The sequence below is a fragment of the Cynocephalus volans genome, chromosome 5 (assembly GCF_027409185.1).
Source record: "Cynocephalus volans isolate mCynVol1 chromosome 5, mCynVol1.pri, whole genome shotgun sequence".
NCBI classification, from domain to species: Eukaryota; Metazoa; Chordata; class Mammalia; order Dermoptera; family Cynocephalidae; genus Cynocephalus; species Cynocephalus volans.
The window spans coordinates 150,930,716-150,951,633 of NC_084464.1; the positions used below are offsets into that span (position 1 = coordinate 150,930,716).

At 36.9% G+C, this 20,918-nt stretch overlaps 1 protein-coding gene across 1 annotated transcript in view; it reads right to left on the reverse strand.

Moving 5' to 3' along the window:
- SYNE1 (spectrin repeat containing nuclear envelope protein 1) overlaps nucleotides 1-20,918 on the reverse strand; it is a 422,354-nt gene that overhangs the window by 71,101 nt on the left and 330,335 nt on the right. Inside the window, exons 112-122 of the mRNA XM_063096991.1 lie at nucleotides 20,737-20,913; nucleotides 20,121-20,276; nucleotides 14,291-14,446; nucleotides 11,639-11,809; nucleotides 9,465-9,598; nucleotides 8,884-9,088; nucleotides 6,554-6,736; nucleotides 5,766-5,912; nucleotides 3,482-3,636; nucleotides 2,452-2,599; nucleotides 303-397 (exon numbers count right to left, since the gene is read on the reverse strand). Coding sequence (XP_062953061.1) covers nucleotides 303-397; nucleotides 2,452-2,599; nucleotides 3,482-3,636; nucleotides 5,766-5,912; nucleotides 6,554-6,736; nucleotides 8,884-9,088; nucleotides 9,465-9,598; nucleotides 11,639-11,809; nucleotides 14,291-14,446; nucleotides 20,121-20,276; nucleotides 20,737-20,913 — 1,727 coding nt within the window. The remainder of the gene's footprint in view (nucleotides 1-302; nucleotides 398-2,451; nucleotides 2,600-3,481; nucleotides 3,637-5,765; nucleotides 5,913-6,553; nucleotides 6,737-8,883; nucleotides 9,089-9,464; nucleotides 9,599-11,638; nucleotides 11,810-14,290; nucleotides 14,447-20,120; nucleotides 20,277-20,736; nucleotides 20,914-20,918) is intronic.

The window sequence follows — 20,918 nt, forward strand, 5'->3', positions numbered from 1 at the left end:
CATTGATAGAATTCATTCTGATCTGTTCATTAATTCCAGTCTCCTACAGATGACTAGCAAAGGTTGGCTAAGTGACCTGCAGTTACTCTATATCCTTCGTATAACACAACAGCAGTTCTCTAAAAAGATTCAATACTCAGTCATTTCAGAGATTCAGACAAGGCTTTTCTCCAATTATTGAGGCTCTCCTAGAGTACAATTGCCTTAGAAAGATTGGATGTATACCCTCTAATCTGCTCATCAAAGAGAAAATGACTAATTTACTGGAACCTTTCTTCATAACAATTTATCAAAGATCCTACCTGTCATCAACTTGACCTTGTTCAAGAAGACGTTGCCCATCAGTAATAATCGAGTGCAAAATCTGCTGACGACTGAACATCTCTGCTTGAAACAACTAGAATTTTGAAAAAAAAAGAGAATACTTTAGAGTTCCTAATTTTAGTGATCAGTTCCCTGATAACTTTCCAAATATTCTGCTTTTAGCAAGGCTATGAAAAATATCTCCAGCTGAATCAGGAAATGTGTGAAATTCTGCAGCGTAGGAATAATTTATTTTCAAATCATCAATTAAGATATACTTAAAGATAAATTTTAGTTCCGGATTTACAAAAACTAAATGACTAAAAGTAGAATTATATTTCTTTTCTTTATTTCAAAAGCACCTAATACGGTAAGTTAATGCACAATTTGTGTTATGGTTTATTCTGTGTGCAGAATATGGTCCATATTCGGACATAGAGAACAACTTTTAAGAAGTTGAAAAAAGAAAAAACAGCTCCCGCTTTTTCTGTTCTTTTTGAACTCACCGTTTTTAAAATTAATTAGCTTAATGAAATTATATCATTATTTAAAAAACTCAATAGAAAGATTTTCAAATTATTTCACCTGCTTTTTAAACAGCTTTTTTGAGATACAATTCACATGCCATACAATTCTCCCATGTAAAAAAGTCCAATTTAAGACTTTTATTATATTTATACTTGTGCAACCATCGTCACACTCAATTTTAGAAAAATTTCATCAACCCCCCCAAAAACTCCATACTCATTAGTAATTACTCCCCATTTCCTCCCAATCCCCCAGCCCTAAGCAACCACTGATCTATTTTAAGTCAGTATGGATTGCTTATTCTGGACATTTCATATACATGAAATCATGCAATATGTGGTCTTTTGTGACTGGCTTCTTTCACTTAGAATAATGTATTCAATGTTCATCCATGTTGAAGCATGTATCAGTACCTCATTCCTTTTTATTGCTGAATAGTATTCTATTAAATGGATATACCACATTTTATTTATCCATTCATCAGTGGATGGACATTTGGGTTGTTTTCACATTTGGGCTATCATGAATAATGCCACTATGAGCAATATACTTGTACAAGTTTTTATGTGGACATGTATTTTCATTTATCTTGTGTATTTACCTAGGAGTGGAATTACTGGGTTATACGGTAACTCTGTGTTTAACAGTTTGAGGAACTGCCAATCTATTTTCCAAAGCAGCTTCACCATTTTACATTCCCAATGTACAATCATCAGTGTATGAGGGTTCCAATTTCTCTATATCTTCACCAACATTTGTTATCTTTTTTATTGTAGCCATTCTAGTGGGTGTGAAATGGTATCTCACTGTAGTTTTGATCCACTGTATTTTATTTCATCATCTGTCAACTCAATAATACTGAATTTAAAAAAATACCTGTACATCTTTAAATTCTCCATTTTAAAAATTTCAGCAAAATGCTTCAAAATTAGTTTTATTCTCTCTTAAGTTCTGAATTAAGCCTTCCTCTGCCCTTAGGTAAGTCTCATCTCTTCATGTGCATATATTTCATAAACACACAGAGCCACTTCGTTACACCAATAAACAGCAAAACAGGGACTAATAGTTGGCAAATTAATTAGTTTACTTTTTGTATATAGTTCTCTGTGTTTCTTGAGAAATAATTATAATGCAATTTGATCAAGAGGTACACTTGGAGATATTTGATAGCATGATTTCCTGCTATAATATTCATATTTCCTTTTTAAAGAACACAAAATTTTCATTCATCAAAGACTTCTGACACAAGCATAGTCTCTTAAGCAATAAGCCTTGGCAATATTAATGTAGTCTGCAACCCAACTTGAAAATTGTCTAACTTTCTGCAGTCCTTCCACCCACCTCTAGTAAGTAGACTTTAACCAAAATTCTGACATGATACATTGCACGGTACCGAAGACTGACACATGGTTATAAGCAATTATGAAACAGAGAATGGGACCAATTTTTTGTAATTGAGATATCGAAATCTCAAGCTTAAGAAAGAAAGTAAAATGACCTGCATTAGGCCAGACTTGGAACAAGATACAGCCTTTTAATTCTCCCACATGGCATTTTACAGCAACTTCCATAGGCCTAAAACTTTTTTTTATTACTGATAAATCTACTGGTATAACTTACCTCATGTGCTCTCTGCTGTTCCAAAAGATGCTGATAATTGCCTGAAATCTCTACTGCTAACTTTTGTTCCGTTTGAACCAGGAATTCCATCCATGTTTCACATTTTTCCAGGAATGTCTGATGTTGTAGCAAAAACGACTGCAACTTACTGACAGAATGAAGGACAAGGAATAGTGGTTATTTTGCTACTTATTCTTATATCTCTAGCATATAAAACTAGATGAAATATTGTCTGCCTTCACATCTCGTTGGACCACCACAAAGCTTTCATATTAGGTGGTAAAATTAAAAGAAAAAAGGAAGGAAGGAAGGAAGAAAGGAAAGTAGGAAGGGAGGAAAAAAGAAAGGGAAAAAGAAAAAGAAAATTAACAAAGACAAAGTTTAAATTGTTACATTTTTAAGATAATAAAAATTATACATGTACCTTTAACACATTCTTACTTAAAAGAGTTTTTCTGATTAAAACACTATTTAGTCCAGTAAACATAGACAATTTTTTACAATTTGAATTCTCCACTTTTAGTTCAAATTTTGTTGGTGTTATTGGGAAGACCCCAGAATTTATAAATACACACAAATTATGAACTTATATTCCACTGATATATTGGTGCTACAGTTTGAATGTGTCACTCTAAAATTTGGGTATTGAAACTTAACTGCCAACTGATAGTATTATGAGGGGAGGACTTTAAGAGGTGAATAGGCCATGAGGGCTCCTCTCTTGTGAATGGATTTGAGGCCCCTATAAAAGACGCTGCAAGCAGCTTTCAGTGCTCTTGCCCTCCACGTAAGGACACAGCACTTCTCCCCTCCAGAGAACGCAGCAGGAAGGCACCATCTTAGAAGCAGGGAGCAGCCCTCACCAGACAACTGGACCTGCCGGTGCCTTGACCTTGGACTTCCCAGCCTCCAGAACTGTGAGAACACAGATTTCTATTCTTTATCAATTACCCAGTCTGTGGTATTTTGTGACAGCAGCACAAAACTGACTAAGACAACTGGAGTGACCAAAATATCTCATTTACGCTACCTGAATCTTTCCGTAGTCTGAGAGGAGATCAAAGACCAGTGACGGTTCAGATTCTGCATCCTTTTGATTTCTTTATCATTCAGGGGTAATCTATATCCAAGCTCATTTAGACGGTCTAAATCTGGAGCCATGCTACTGAATTTTAACATCTGCCCCTGAAAACAAGATAAAAGCAGTTTTAGCACCATGGTTGGAAAAGACAAAGCTTTTTCAAAATGCACAGTGAACTTTCAGTTTCAGGAAGAAGCTGGTCTTTGATCCGCTGTGCCTTTCTAGGCACTTACTTGCAATCTCCAGAGGCACAAATAGAGAAAAGCTGAATCTCCTATTCAGTTTGCACTGCTGCTACCAAAGCTATTCATTGTCCTTTGTTGAATACTTAGTTGGTTACACATATTATTTTATTTACTCATATATCATTTTTGGTAGAACTGATACAAGATGAAAATGATGCTGATGATGACAAAGGCTTATTGCTTACTCTTTATATTTAGCTTATGCTACCCTGCTCCTTTATTATTCAATAATAATAACCGTTATAACAGTGATAGCTAACATTTATTTAGCACTTAATATGAATCAAGTATTGTTATAAGAGATTTATAAGTAATAACTCATTCTATCCTCAAAACAATCCCATGAGGTGAGTATCACCAAGGTACTTTACAAATGAGGAAAGACAGGCACAGAAAATAAGTATATTGCTCAAAGCTGCCCAGCTAGTAAGTGGTTGAGCTAGGTAAACAAATGTTGTTGGGTTCTTGCTAGATAGAATTAATCTCACTTGAGCTTTGAACTGACCACACATTGCCTTAAGAGCTTCAGTTCTAGGTCCTTGACCCCAACCCCAAGGTTGGTGAGACTCAACTAAAACAACACTCTGTGCTTTCAGATTTCTTACTTCCCTTCAAACACAGGACAAAGCTGCCCTTTCTGGCTTTCCCATGGTCATTTTTATCTCTATCTGGAAAATTGACTACAGGAAGGAGAAAACATCAGGACATCTTTAGCGGTGAATGTGCTTTCTCTCTTCATGTTCTGCAAAAGGCTCATGATCCCTGAAGAAACAATAAATCTTCCCAGTGATTGACGCCAATGCATAACTATTAGACAGCAGAATTCCCATGCATAGACATCAGCACTGTACAAAATTGATATGACATGGTCCTTCTTCTAGTGGTACTTAGGAAAAGTAAGCTACCGTTCCAGCAGTAGAGAGCTTGGTAGTAATCACCTACTCGCATGAATGTAATTAAATGACATGATGAAGCATGGAGGGAAAAGAATAGTGTAATATAAAAGGGTGTCACTGGGGAGCCCGACGGTGGAGGCTTTCCTAGGAGACTGACAATGAACAAAATGAGCAGGAATTTACTCTTTTTGGTGGGGAGAGAGTTGGCAGGAAAAGAAAAGGATTCAGAGGGGAGAAACTTTGTGCACACAGACACTGGGAAGCACCATGACTCCCGAGTGGCTGAAGGTGAAGATGGACGGTGGTGCAGGATGAAGCCTTCAGGAAAGGTGGAAGCCAGGTTATGCTGGACCTGAAAGCCACACTGGTCTTTATCCTAAGAGCACTGGGAACCCACTCAGGGTTTTAACCAGAGGAACAGTATGATGACATCTGCATGCTTACTTATATTGCTTTATTTACTTTATTGAACGTTTCCAATAGTTCATAATTAAGTAAACTCTTTTATTACTTTGCCTTTTAAAAAATTAGTTTTGATTGACAAATCACAATTGTATACATTTATGGGGTTCAATGTTATGTTTTGATATAGGTACTTGTATACAATGTGGATTGATTAAATTACACTACGTGAGTAAAACCCTTTAAAAGAAAAAGATCATTCTGGCAGCCGGGGGGAGAGCAGGTTGGTGGGAGTGGGGGGACGCGAGATCTGTGGGAGGCTAGTGCAGTGGTCAGGAGAGACCCAGGAGCTTGAACTAGGACTGGAAGATGTTAGAGAGGGAGGTGGGAGGCTCAGGCTCTTAAGGAGGCGACCGACTGAGCGTGGGAAAGGACTCCAGGTGGAAAGGAGGAGGAGTGAGGTGGTTTTCTAGGACTGGTCCTGGCCTGGCTCCCCTCACAGGCTGGGAAATCAGCTTGTGCTCCTCGCCAACACGCAGCCCACGGCTCTCAGGAGAGCAGGAAGGCAGAGCAGGGGGAGTTTCACTGGGAGCTTGAGAGAAAGAGTAGGTGTACACTGGTTTCGGGTTTTCCTGAAGTTTTTGAGCGCAGAAGGTAGAAGATCTGGGACTCAGATTCGAACATTCTTACCTTAAGCTCTTCCATCCTTTCCTGGATGGTGTAGAGGTCAGACGAGTGACTAGGATCCTGCCCTTGGAGGATTTCATCAGCTTCCACTATCCAGGCCTCCAGAGCTTCCAAAGTCTTGGCAAAGGTTTCATAGTCAAGAACTCCAGCCTTTTTCATCACAAAAGAAATTGGTTTTACAGAGAAAAATATCGGTATTTTAGTGAAATCTGGTAAAGGGTAAGTGGATATTAAAATTATTTTTCATGTATTGTATCAAATTCCCATTCTCAAGATGCCATTCCTAAAAAAACAGACCTATAATGATTTAATTTTTTTTCTCCTTGTGTAATTTTTCTAAAAAGTAGAATTATTTCTATGCACGAGTAATCAGTAACCAATTAAAGTTTTTCTTTATTTTTTTATTTTTGCCTTGCCAGTTAAAGTTTTTCTTTAAATACGTTATGAAATACATCTGAAAAATATTCTGATTTTCTCAAAAACCTAAGTTATACAGACATAAAAGTTAACATTACAGCCACTTAGTGCTCATTAATTGAACGTGCCATGGAGGAAGACATTGGTTTAGGGGTTTGCCTCCTAAACCAATTTTAAAATTACACTGTGGAGAACAGTGCAAAACTCCCACTTTCTTTTGTTCCCCCATTGGAACTTTCAAGTTTGTTCATTTTTCAATTCTTTGGTCTTGAAGAAGGCATTGTGTCAATGACAAAAAAATTCTTTTCCTGTGTTTATGCCCAGACATTATAGAGCACCCAATTGGTAACACAGACTGGATATGAGCTCTGCACCTGTAACATAGTCTGCTGTTTGCAAAGAGCCTGCTCCAGGGCACACAAGTGTTGACTCAAAGAGAGTTGATCGGACTGAATGGCCGGTGCTGCCGAAGCATCCACTTGTTGCTTGAGTTGCTCTCCCAGCTCATGGAGAACAAAAAGAGAATCCTTAACTGTCCCCAGTCCTTTGAGCAGATCCTACAGAAGATGAAAATATGCTTGTTGTAACACAATCTAAGTGTGCTCCTCACTAAAAACAGCAATCGGCAAAGGGCCACACATCTACAAATATGCAATTCTATTTATGAACTTATTAGGCTAAATAACCTTTATCTGCAACAAAAAGATCAAAAATTAAATCCAAGTTTTAAAAATATTATGTGTATGTAAGTTATAAATATATTACATATGAGAGGACTTCAAAAAGTTCACAGAAAAATAAAATTAAAAGATAATACCAATCTTTCCATGAACTTTTTGAAAACCCCTCATATAATGTACATAAAGTATAAATATGTACATATATATTCCTCTGGTAATAAAAGCCACAGGTTCGTTACAGGAGATGGGGAAAATGCGGAAAAACATACATCAACAAGACAAAAAAACAAAAAACCATGATCCACAAGTAGAACCAATAAGTGGAAACATTTTGGCAATGTTTTCCTACCTTTTTATGTAATTTATACCAAACTGAAACTACAGTGCTATCTTATTATGGACTGTACTGTGTCCCCCTAAGTTTAATGTGTTAGAGTTTTGGTCCTCACTGTGACACTGTTAAGAGGACGGGAAATCCTACTATGATCATTGGAAGGTGGGGTCTTGAAGAGGTGATTAGATTGTGAGGACCCTGCCCTAGTGAATGGATTAATCCATTGATGGCTTAATGGTGGTCATGGGTGTGATTCTGAGGGCTTTAAAATGAGGAGTGAGGTGTTCGCTCTCTCTCTGCTCCATCATTTGCCATGTGAGAGCCCTGTGTCACTGTCACCATCAACAAGGCCTTCACCAGATGTGTTCCCTGGACTTTGGACTTTCCAGCCTCCTAAACTGTAAGCAATAAGTTTTGTTTTCTTACAAATTACCCGGTTCTGGGTATTTTGTTATAAGCAACAGAAGCAGACTAATACATGTATTTTACCTTTTTCTACTTATTATTATATGCCCCAGGGATTTGTTTGTCAATGGTATCTTGTCCATGTGTGGTCACATTATTGTAGTTAGAACCGTCCTATCTCAGTGGGGTACAGAATGCAGGGATGAGTCTGGAGAGTAGAGGGTAAGAGCAATCTTATCTCTGTTCTTCTCTGTGGCATCTCTTGCCTCTACTTCTATGCTCAAAAATATAAGTCAATGGAAATTCTGTTTCTGGTTTTTATCCACTACCTGTTACTGCTGCTGGACCCAGACACGGTGGGGAACACAGGGTCTGCTATATCCGTGCAGGGACTACTGTGAGAGGGGGAAAACCAAAGGGCTCCTCTAACCTTCACCTGGATACAGACAAGGTATATCTCAATTCAGGAGGAATGGAGATGACAGATCTTGCAGGAATAAACTATGTGAACCAAAAAAAAAAAAAAAAAAATGAAACCCAAACACATATTATCTTAATTGTAAATATTAATCTCTAGTTTTAAAGTGATTATTCAGGTTGAAGGTATTGGAATACGTCGAACTTTTTTTGGTGTAGTTTCTATAACTTACTTAATTCTAATAAACTGATTTGGGAATGTTTATAAGATCTTGGTAACTAACAGGTTCATTAAAATAAAGACAAGTAAGGACAAACAGCAAGAGACATGTAATAGATGAAACAAGAGAAGAGCTTTTCCTGAAAACCTTAAGTAGGTTATTGGCAGCTACAGTGAAAAAGAGAATTATTAAAAAGCTGTTAAAAAGAAGCACACTAGTAAATCAGGACAGAAAAGACTTCTTTCTACCATTAAATTCTTAGATGAAACTATTACATAGATGCTTACATAGAAGATAATGAATCTAAATGAATATTTCTAACAGTAGATTGTTAAAAGACATAACATTATTCCTTATATGGTCATTTTGTATATTGACCATCTCAGTAAAAATAGATAGCCTAAATCTTTCACATGGATTATATTCCATTAGGGAAAATGGGAAAACAATATATCTTGAAAAATGAAACCAGAGGAGCAGATTTCTGAAATCTGATACATGTGCAACTGTGTGGCTCTTTAATACCTAAGACCATTATTTTTGGATAATTGTCTCGTACGGAGACACACCAAACTCTGACACACGTCAGCCCTAGCCCTGCTGAACTTATGAAGTCTAAGAATGGCATGCTGGGGTCCTGAACATACGTTGCAATCTTGAATCCATGTGGCAACTTCGTCGTCAGCAATGTCCTTGCTCGTGGCTGCCTTCAGCAGCTCATTGGTTCGATCCTCTTGCTGCTGGACTGTGGAAGCGCACTGTCTGGAGTAGTCCTTGTATCTCTGCCAGAGCTGAAGGAGGGCCTTGCTAGAGTGCAGCTGCTCAGCAATCTCTTCCAGCAAGTCATTCCATCTGGAGATAAGAGCCAACACTCATGAGCGATTACCATCTCTCATCAAATGCTGTTATTGGCTGTTTTGTTTTTCATGATCCTGGTTTATGTGAATACGGAAATAATCATTGCTATTTAACATAATGAAAAGTAACATTTCACCTTCATATTTCAAGGGTAAATAATGAGGAGGAGAGTAATCTTCGGGCAGTTCTCAATCTTTCTGAATATCTGCACTATGTTTATTTATCGTTAAATTCATTTTGTGAACATCAAAACATTAATAGAAGAGAATCTACAAAGCTCAATTTCCAAATGTCAGAAAAGTTGTAATTATATCGATGTTTATAATAAGGTTGTGATATAAATAATGTGTAAAGCTGGCATCCCCCATACCTCATATTGACTTCTTTCAGTGTATTGGTAAGAGTTTCTGTCACAGGTGGGTGACACTCTTTTAACAGTTGGTTGGTGACAGAGCCAAATTTCTGTAAGCTCCTTTCCTGTTTTTCTAGATCATCTTGGAGATTCTGCCCAAAGAAAAAGTTCCACACATGACATGACAGGATCTAAATTCTAATAAGCAAGTTTAAAAGGAATTTACAGATGTTTTCATAAATATGTACATACAAATACATCATCAAGCATGGCTTGGCTCCATTGCTTTATAATCTTTCTCTAGATAATAATTTCTTCTCTTTTTTATGATTTTGTTCTTATGGTTGTGAGAAGAGATTCTTAGCATCTAAGTCTTCTTATGCTGGCATCTGGGATTCTGCTGCAAACACTCACAAAAGGTGCTTCTGTCCACCACTTCGTAGGAAGCTATGGCGGTGGCATACGTACCATCTGTGACACTGTGGTTTTCTGTGATGCTCAAAGCCAAAACCTAGGTCTCTATTTTTTTTACATACCTAGAATGGTTCTACCACAAACTCCTAATCATTAAGACTCTAAGAAGTCATAACTTTTCTGAGTACCCAAGTTCTTTCTCTGGGTGTTCTTCCTTGCAGAGAATTTTTTCTTTTAATTTTTAAAATTGTATTTTACTTTTAATTGACAAATAATAATTGTACATTTTACAGTGTACAATGTGACTGTTTGACATATGTTTACACCTTGGAAAGATTAAATCAAGCTAATTAACATATTGTCACCTCACATATCAATTTTTGTCTAAAAACATTGAATTCATAGAAGCAGAGAGTAGAATGGTATACACCAGGGGCTGGGGAAGTGGGGTGGACGGGAAACGGAAAGACACTGATCAAAGAGTATATAGTTTCAACTAATGAGGAGGAATAAGCTTTAGTGATCTATTGCAAGAACAGTGACTATATTAATAATAATGCATTGTATATTTGAAAATTGCTTAAAGCAAAGAATATTTATTAGACAGGTTTGGTGGAGTCTTCTACAAGAGAGGGAACTGAAAGAAAGATGTTTCCTTGGAAATATTGCTGAAGTGATAGACTCAGTTCTTAGTAATACTCCATAGGTGAAGTAGGCTACAAAAATCTAGTGTTATTTAACACCAATATTTGATTGCCCTCAAATCAAAATATTCAAGGAAAAGACCCTTAATACTTTTATATTTTGAGACAGCTTTTACAGGTGTTCAACACAGAATATGTTAAATTAAAAAGTACTTCTAATCGCCTCTAAGTTGTAAAATGAGCTTTTAAATTTACTATCCTCAAAATAAGTTTTAATGACTCTTAGTATATGCAACAACTACTAAAACTTTAAAGAAATTATATGTACACATTTCATCCCTTAAGAAAGTCTGCATATGAGGTCAGCAATATATACATTTGATTGCCAAGCCGGGGGTGGACTAGATATAAGAAGGGCACATGCTGGGGTCCTGCTGGTGCCCCATCCCTGAGGCCTGCCCTGCCCACCCCACGTCTGTGTTATTTAGCCAAGAAGAAAGAACAGCGGCAGATGAGAGTGACCCAGGGCCCAGGTGTGCAGGGAGTGAGGGCAGCAGCGGAATCGAGGGCAGTGACCTGAGACAGGAGCAGCGATGTCATTCTACATGAATGCAATGGTCACGGACACACAGGAAACCAAGCAGTAAGTGCCAGAAAAGAGGATTGTGTGGACACATCGGATAGGCCACTATCTTATCCGAATGAATAAAAACAACTCAATGGCTTAAATGTTTACCACTTTGGCTATTTTTCTCTTTGCTTTCTTTTGAATCCCTTAGAATATGTTTGAAGAAGCAGTATAAAAAGAAAAAGGGAAGATATAAAAGGCAGTGACAAAATTATGGAGGCTGATTTGGGCATAAAATCATTTTATAAAATACATTTATGTGAATATTTATGTAACCGGGTAATAAAAGTCATTTAGCCATATAACAGCTAACCCATAATTTGGTACCCACAGGCAAGTGTGATTAAGCAACAATAAAGTGGGTAAAATTAATTTTAAGGATTTTTTAAATAATTAAATGTGAACAATATATGGCAATATTTCAGAATGATGTTTTTATTGATGACTAATTTTTTGGTTTTCTCAAATTAAAAAGAATTTTAAGAATGTGGAACTTCATTTCTTACCTGAAGATTGTCTACCTGAACTTGAACAGCTTCTAAGGAGCCAGTCAGCAGACGGAATCGGGACAGGGAATACCTGGCTTCCATGAGGTCAGTGTTGATCTGGTCAAAGGCCACTTTGTGGTTGCTCCATTGCTCAAGAACTGACTTCAACAGTATCTTTAACTGCTCAACCTTTTGAAAAAGACAAACACTTCTTGTAATTACATAATATTTAAAATGATGGACTATAAATTCAACTGATGGAAAAACACCAACATCTAAGAACTTCACCAAGGTTTCAGGCATTATAAACAAACTAAAAAACAAAAAAAGACTTGAAAGGTAAAATGCAACTGAAATTTATGCCTTTCACACTTTTGAACACTCAGTCTAAATGGAAATGCTTAAAAAGGTGACTGATAAATATGTATATTTTAAAGTGATAAAAGGTCAACATATTTAATAAAACAGTTTAGGAAATACATTAAATAAGTATTTTAAACTCATATAATCCTCATAACAACCTTACGATGTAGGTATAATCATTATCCCATCTAACAGATGAGAAAACTGAGGCACTCAGAGGCACCGAATATTACCTAAGACGATACGGTTAGAATGTGAGAGATCTAGATTTAAATCCAGGTAGGCTGGTCCCAGGAAATAAGATCTCTGTCTATATCGATATCTACAGCTACATTTCCATGTCTATATCTAATCTCTACATGTCTATGTATATCTACGTACCTATCTCACATGCGTGCGCACAGGTACACACACGCATACACTCAAATGACTATCTTAAGACAAAACATCTAAGAACACTCTTTCCTCATACTTATCTGCATCAGTTAAGTTTTTAGTTTGGTTTGTATCACTTTAGAAAGGCATCTACTTTGGACTTCTTGGATTTCACCACTAATCTAAAAGTAATTTTTTAGATATGAAGTAAGAATGGCCATAATTAAGAAAAGAGATCATATAAACTAATTTGTGGGCTCAAATCCCTGAACCGGCCAGCCACCAAAAAAATTAAAAAAATTGCATGTGCGTTCTCTGCTTTTGTTCTCAGCACAAAGAAACAATACTGAGACCAATTGAGATAGCATGTAATGGGCCAGAGGATGGAGGAAGTGCTGCCTCAGATACGAGGCAGTGCCCAGGGGTGCAGACGGGAACCAGAGCCTGTCCCATGACAGTCACAGTGCAGCCATGAAAACAAAGAAAGGAGATCAATGAGAATTTCTAAATAGTCTATTTTTCCCTGTATTGTTTTTTTTTTGTTTGTTTTTCAAGAGGAGATGTTTTTATGAAAGAACTAAATTTTTACTAATATAGTAAATATTGTGATCTCACACTCCAAGGAGTAGTATATCTTGTTACAGTCCTAATTACTGGAGGATCCAACATGTCATTCAGCATATATTTTATCAAATGTCTCCATAGAGCTTACAATTCAGTGAGAGAAATTTAAACACACAAGTAAGCTATACAGCATGTTAGAAGTTGATAAATATTCCTAATATGGATAAAAGCAAAGCAGAAAAGAGTCGGGGAGTGAAAGGTGGGGATAAAGAGGCTGTCATTTAAAACAGGTGGTCAGGAAAGTCCTCTCTGAGCAACGAGAGGAGTGAGCAACTCCTCCACTCGAGCAACGGCTTTGAGCAGAGGGAGGGAACCATGCAGATACTTGGGAGAGGATGTTCCAGGCAGAGGCAACAGCCAGAGCAAAGCCCCCGAGTGCAGGACCTGCCTGCTGAATTCAAGAGTAGGGGGAGACCAGGGTGGCAGAAGCAAAAGGGACCTGCGGGACACAGCAGGAGACAAGATCAGAGAGAGAGAGAGAGAGAGGCTACATCAGTACCAGGCTTTGGCTTCATTCTGAAAGAGATAAGCGATTGGGGATTTTGAGCAGAGGAGTGGTATGATCCGACTTCCATTTTAATTAGACCTCTCTGGCATGGAGGCTATTTAGGAGCCATCAAAATAACTGAAGCAAATGATGGTGGCTTAGACTTGGGTGCTAGCTGCAGAGGTAGGGCCAGGAGTTGAATTTTAATCTACTCTGAAAGTACAGCTGAGAAGATTTTCTGATGGACTAGATGTGGATGTGAAAAAGCAGAGAGAAGAAAGACTCCTGGGTTTCCTGCCCAAGCAACTGGAAGGGTGGAGCTGTCATTAACAGAGATGGCAGAAAATGAAGGCCCGTGGGAGGAGACGAGGGCTCGGTTTGGGCATGGAAGCTTGAGACGTCTACTGGTCATGCGAGAGGAGATGTTTCCCAGTTGGATTTCTCTTTGTCTCTATCTCTATATAGAGTTTGGGAGAGAAATCCAGGCTGGCGACAGACATTTAAGAGTTACGTGTGCTTAGATGGTATCTATAGCTATGGGACTGGATAAGCTCATTGAGAGAGTAGTGTTTATAATAAGGTTTATTACAGAAAATACCAGAAGCTAGACATTTTTTATGAGCACCGCACTCTAACCAATTGAGCTAACTGGCCAAGCCTAGATGTTGTTTAAAAAGAGGTTAATGAAGTGAACTTAGTACAGAAATGATGTATAATATGGATAATTATTTACTCAGATACTTTAGGAAAACCAAAACTCAGAGTTTGCACGTGAGCTGGCAAACACAGTCTTGGAGCCAGCTCTCCACGAGCTGTATTACCATGTGGTCTAAGTTTGCCCAGGTTTGGTTGAGCTCCTGCAGCGTGTTCACCACAATGCTAGAGGCTTCTTCTTTCTTGTTCTGAATCAAAGCAAGTCCAGTCTGCTCGATTTTCTCTACTTCTTTTTCTTTTGCTTTAATCAAATCTTCCAGATCCTGAAAGATTTAAAAAATAGTCACTTAAAATTGTTCTATAGATGGAACTCTGGGGTGCACTGAAATTGAGCCATTATAGTTTCATGTCCTAAAAACCTTTTACTAATTCAAAAAGCTTATCATTTTCAGAAGAGGGTCTCTATAGCAATTCTTCTTCGTATACTTAAATGTAAAAAATTGTCTTTTTAGCCATGGGAAATTAGCATAACTTTAAAAAAAAGTAAAATTTGATTACCTACTAGATATGGAAATGGCACCAAGTAATTTTTTCAAGGAGCTACAAAGAAAGAAATATATGCCGGAAACAGTAATATGATTTATATTTTTAAATTCACGTATTTTAGTATTTGAAAAGCTACACAGCCTAGCCCAAAGGAAGAAATGTGATAGAACAGTACTTTGGGCTCCAGTATTTGAGATTAGTCACATTTCTGCTACTCTAAAGCTGTGTCACTTTGGGTGAGAAACTTCCATTGGGCCTCAGTTTCATCAGATGGGAAATCAGAAGACTGGAAAAGATAATCTCTATTATCCTCTCTTTCTCTCTAAAATGCTCTGATTCTATGTGATTCTGAAAGGTTATAGGCTTTTTTCATGAGTCAAATCCTCATTTTCTTTGGGTTGTGCATTTTTAACTGTCAGCATGAAATGTTCAAGAAAGGAAATAAAATGAGAAAAAGATCTGGAGCTCACACTTAGCCATACATCATAATCCTAACATGTTTTAATGCCATTTGAAAATTTGTGAGGCTCAGTGAAGCAGGCTGAGATTGCTATTAACAGTTTATAGATAAATAAATGGAAGATCAAGTCATCCCACCCGTCTTGGGTCACAGGACTGGTGAGGGACAGAGGAGGGATTAGAACCCAAGTCTTCTGAGACACTGCCTCCTAGCCCAGCACTGGAGGTGACTCAGCCGAACCTGACACTGCAGAGGGATGTACACCTCCCATTAGGATAATATGATAAACTGGTATTAAGGTGTGGTTAGATCCTCATATCCAGAAGTACACTCCCAGAACTAAAAATAGATTTGGAATTTTAGCCCTAGAGGTTAGAAGGGATAAAATTCAAAAATATTTTAAGTTTGAATAATGTCTCACTTGTGTAAAAAAGATTTCACTCCCTCTCACAATCTATATATGTGACCTAATATTGGGTAGGGAGATAGGAAGTGCTCATGATCCCTGGGCTCAGGTTTCAGGACATACCTCTGGGTTAGAAGCTATTCCTCATGGTTTCAGGCCCCTTCCTTAGGCCCTCCCCTAGAGGAAAGTTACCATTGCTAATTAGACCTATTTTTGGCACCAACACAGGGAAAATGCGACCACAAGGAGCTGGCTTATGCAAATCCAGTGGCTGGGCATGCTCAGGAAAAACATGGAGTTCATCCTCTGAAGGACCTTCCACTAGAAGTGCTAGAGAGCACAAAATATTCTTGAATATGTCTGGTACATGTGATAGAATCTGACCAACGAACATGCTCCAAAAGAAGACCATCTGAGCATGCACAAGACTGTGTTACATAATGAGGTGCCACCCCCCCCCCCCAATTTAGTATTCATTAGTTGGCAGAACTATAGAAGCCACATCCCAGCAGCAGAAGGTGGAGTTGTTGTTCACTTTCCTGGGGCCAACCTGCACTTCTCTAGTTGTGGTGTGTATGCTTCACTTTTGCGTTAAGCTTACTTTTAGCACATGGCTGTTCACTCTCCTGAGCCAAGCTGCACTCTGTACTGAACGTTAAGGGTGTATTTCTTGCTTTTGGGTTAGACTTGATGTGGGCCCTGCCCAACCTCTGGAGCTAGACTGCAGTCTCTCTGTGGAACCTGTATTTCTTATCTGTTACATTAAACCTGTTCTCACTTTCTACTGTGACTCTGCTCTTGAATTCTTTCCTGTGGCCGAGTCAAGAACCTGGTAAAAGGAAGAGGTGGGCTGAGGCTGCCTATCAGGCCCCCAGATCCTACCTCTGACATCAGTAGTGTTGTTGAAAAGGTGTTAATGAGGAGTCTAGTCTCTGCTATATTATTTACAAATTTTGTGCTTTTTAAAAATTATTTTTGTCTCTTTTATTTGTGTTTCTGTTGTGGTTCAACCTTTTGGTTTCTTCTCTAACTCATTTATACAGTAGGGATAATAATATTCTTTTGCTTACCTTAAAGAAATAAAATTAGATAAATATGTATAAAATATCTTATAAGCTTGAAAAACTGGCCAAATGTAAGACACCCAGCCATTTGGTAATCTGCCATGCTTCATTGCAAATTTATTTATTTTTTCCTCCTGAATTATCATGAAACTATATTTGTCGTACTGTGTTAATCAGAGATTCATGTGTTTAGTAGCTTAAAGAGATCATTTTTGCTTTTCGTATTGTTCTCTCATTTTCACTTTATAATTTTGTCAATATTTTGACAGCTTTGATAATTACCAGAAAATGAATATAGTGATTACTAGAGTTTCAGGTTTTTTTTTTTTTTGAGTTTCAGTTTTTTTATGCAGTATAGAAAACATAATTAACTTTACTATTTAAGGACTTTTCTCTCTACTTCTCTAAGAGATTAAGTAACCATAAATAATTCTTCCAATATATCTTTAATATGATTCTAAAATTCAACCATTAGAAATTGTTTATCCACACGGATGGACCTTGAGAGAATTATATTAAGTGAAACAAGTCAGGCACAGAAAGAGAAATACCACATGTTCTCACTTATTGATGGGAGCTAAAAATAAATAAATAAATTCACACACACACACACACACACACACACACACACACACACACACACACACACACACACACACACACACACCGGGGTGGGGGGAGGGGGAAGAAGACATAACAACTACAGTTCCTTGAAGTTGACATGACAAGCAAACAGAAAGGACATTGTTGGGTGGGAGTGGGGAGAGGGCAGAGGGAGGGAGGTTTCGGTAATGGGCCACAACAATCAACCACATTGTAAAAATAAATAAATAAATAAATAAATAAATAAAATTAAATAAAAGAAATTATTTATCCTCTTTATCCATAGATATCAACTTTTTTCAGTGAGCAATACTAAACAGATGATCCATTGCTTAGAAACACATCTCAAAAATGCCCTGAACATGTATGATGGCATAAGATCAAAACCCAGGAGGGAAATAGGATTGAAATACATACTTTGTGTAAAATAAAGGTGGTTTTCCTTTCCTTTCAATAATAAATAAAAGATGATTCTGTTTCTGATAAATGAAGGGGAAAGCTAAACCTAACACTTTTATTATAATAAATCATTCCTAACTTGGGTTAATTCATAAATATCAGTTTTTAAGTTGGGTTAAATTAATAAATCACTTCAAAAATATTGGAAAAATATTCAAGATTTTAAAAACAAAATAAAGCTTGAATCCAGTCACTGATTTAAGTATGCTCGTTTGAATTTCACACTTTGGTCCAAAGGAAGAGATTTCTCAAAAATAATGATAAATTTTATTAATGTTGGTAGTATCACCAAATAGAACCTGCCAGTTAGGCTATTGTGATTTAAATGGGATGTCTCAAAATAATTGTGTGGGCTACTTTCATTCTGCTTTTTGTTTCAAAAAATGACAGTTTTCATTTGAAATCACAAATTGTCCTTGAAATAGAGTTCTTGAAACCACACGTTAAGCTTTTCTCCTAATGCTGCCTGACCTGACCCTTTGGTCTAAAACTTATGTCTAAAACTTAGGTCTAAAACTTAGATCCTAAAAGTAGTGAGACTTGGCCATGCTTCTGCTATATTTTCCAGATAGCAATGTGTTTCTCTGTTAAATAGAAGACATGCACAGTAAAAGAAACAAAATGGAAAACAGAAGAAAAAGGTACATTAAGAGAAGAAAAATAATAAGAAAGAGAAAAAAGAAAAGTAGGGGAGAAAAGAAGGAAAGAAAAAGAAAAGGAAATTATATTAATGTAGCATTTCAGTCTTTCAATAGTAAAGTTTATCAAAATAATGCAATAAGGAAGCACTTATCTTGCTAATGCTAACACTTAGAACTACCTTTTAACAGGTATATTAACGGAAATATTTTAACTCAGTTAAAATATAAGCTTAATATTTTAATACTTAGAATTTTAATTACCTTTTGACAGGTATATTAACAAAAATATTTTAACTTAGAAACTCAATAAAAGGTATGAGTTTTCTTCCTTAAAAGTAAAATTTTACAATTCTGGTTTATTTGTAGATTTTTAGAATTTATGGTCTAAATTAGAAATACTACTGGCCCCTAGAAAACTGGAAATATGTGTTTTTGGTCTTTAGTCTTTTACACATCCATCTTCCGATGTTAGGTATTTTATTATCACTATTATTATTATTATTATTATTATTATTATTATTACTTCAAGGTATTTTTCTATATGATGTTTTTCTTTGTCATTTTTATGCAGTCTCAAAATCATGATCCGTTAGCTGGGAAACCCAGCACCAGGAGCATCTCTTCCCTTTTCCAAACCAAAAAGCTTTGATTGAGGGCTTAAATGTATTCCTTTTTATATGTGCCCCAAACAGAAAAAATGCTAGTCAGAAAGGAGCTCATTACCAAGGTTCTTTTTATGTGAAACCTGGAATAGAAAGACAAAACTTGGGGAAGGGCGCTTTTCTGCAGAATTACTTCACAGTTGCGTCTTCATGTCTTGGGAAACCTTACTTTAAGAGAACAGTCCTAACTAATCAGTAACATAGCACAAATGAGTGAGCATTACAGCATTAACTATAAGAACTTGCATTTCTTTTGTATAAGCAAGAATACCTGAGGAAAGATTATGTGCTCCTAAGTCACTGGAACGTTTGGGATACGACCCCTCCACCTAAACCCTTGATCTTCATCACTAACAATAGAACAAGCAGACTGTGTGCTTCCGGTGACAAAATAGGAAGTTAGTCCTGCCACCTGCAAAGCAGTTGCTTGTGAGTTGGATAGGAATCCAGTCAAGCCTCTAGTCTTACCTTCCATTTATAGAAAATACAGAGGAGAGAAGAGCAAGTTAAATGACATCGAAGGAAGTATACAGGCCAACCTGAACAGGGGGCCAGTGGACAGTTTCTGCAACAAGTCAATAGTACTGAAAAAAACATTAAAGATACTTCAGAGATCTAACAAGCAAAGGTAGCATGTGGACGCTGAATCCTTATCCGAATAAATAAATTGAAAAAGACATTTTAAAGACAATTGAGGAAATATGATTATGGGTTGAGCATTAAATAATAGTAAGGAATTAATGTTAAATTTGTTGTGGTGCTAATATTATGGTTGCATAAGAAAATGTCTATTTTTCAGAGATGTGTATTGTAGTACATGGGATTAAAATGACATGATGTTTGAGATTTACTATGAAATCAGGCAAATGTGTCAAAATATTAAAAAGTTTTTAAATCTGATGATCAGTATATGGGGTTCACAGCATTTTTCCCTACTTACGAGTGTGCTTGAAAATTTTCACATTTCACATTTTAAAAACAGGTGAAAAAAACCTAATAGTTAAAGAAAACTCTATGAACTCATATAATCAGAAATTTGTTACCAAGTACAACGTTTTAAAAAATATTTAACTCCCAGCTCTCAGGGACTACAAACTCCTTGAGCATAGGCCATGAAACTGTGAAATGATGTATGGGAACCACGTGGACAGGTTACCTGACAGTCTTTCAGTGCGTTCTGAACAGAAGCCTGATCTCCAATTCGATGTTGTTGTTTTAGCCTCTTTTCCTGGGTTTCAAACCAAGTTTTCAGACATTGTACATTATTTTCATATTCTGACCAAGATTCCAATAAGCCTTCCAACAACTGGATCTGAACAAACATGATGAAATGAAATTTGGAATTTTGTATTAAATCATTGGCAGGCTCATGATTCTAGCCCCTATATCCTCCAAATTAATAATTTTAATTCTTAAAATATAGCCCATTGTACCTAAGATTTAAAAAATGAATTTTATGAAGTCTCAATCAAAGATTATTACTGGTAAGCAAGAAAGGACTAAAGTCAACTTGAAGCAAAGGCAAAAGAAATTAAGAGGCATCTTTAAAAAACTCAAACAACATGAAATATGCAAAGAAAGGAGGGTACATAAGAGAAAATGATTAACAGGACCAAAGAAAGTTTAGAGCAATGTAAGCTTCGCTGGCATTGTTGAAAGCATTCTTAGCCTGGCACAGCCGTACTCCTTGTGAGACGAGTCTTCCTTAGAGTGCACCTGTTCTTGGGGTTTTCATATAAATATGGACAGCAGCAGTGGGCCATTTTGCTTACCTTCTCAGTTACTAGACCTTGCAGGATTTGCCAGCTTTTATTCATTGCTCCAAGTTGCTCAGCAAAATCAGTCTTATCGCTACGTTTACTTTCTACATCCTGACTGCTGATTTGTAGCACAGACTGGTTCACAAAATCGACTGTCAACTGTTTGCAGTTAATATCTATCTTAAAACCCTAAC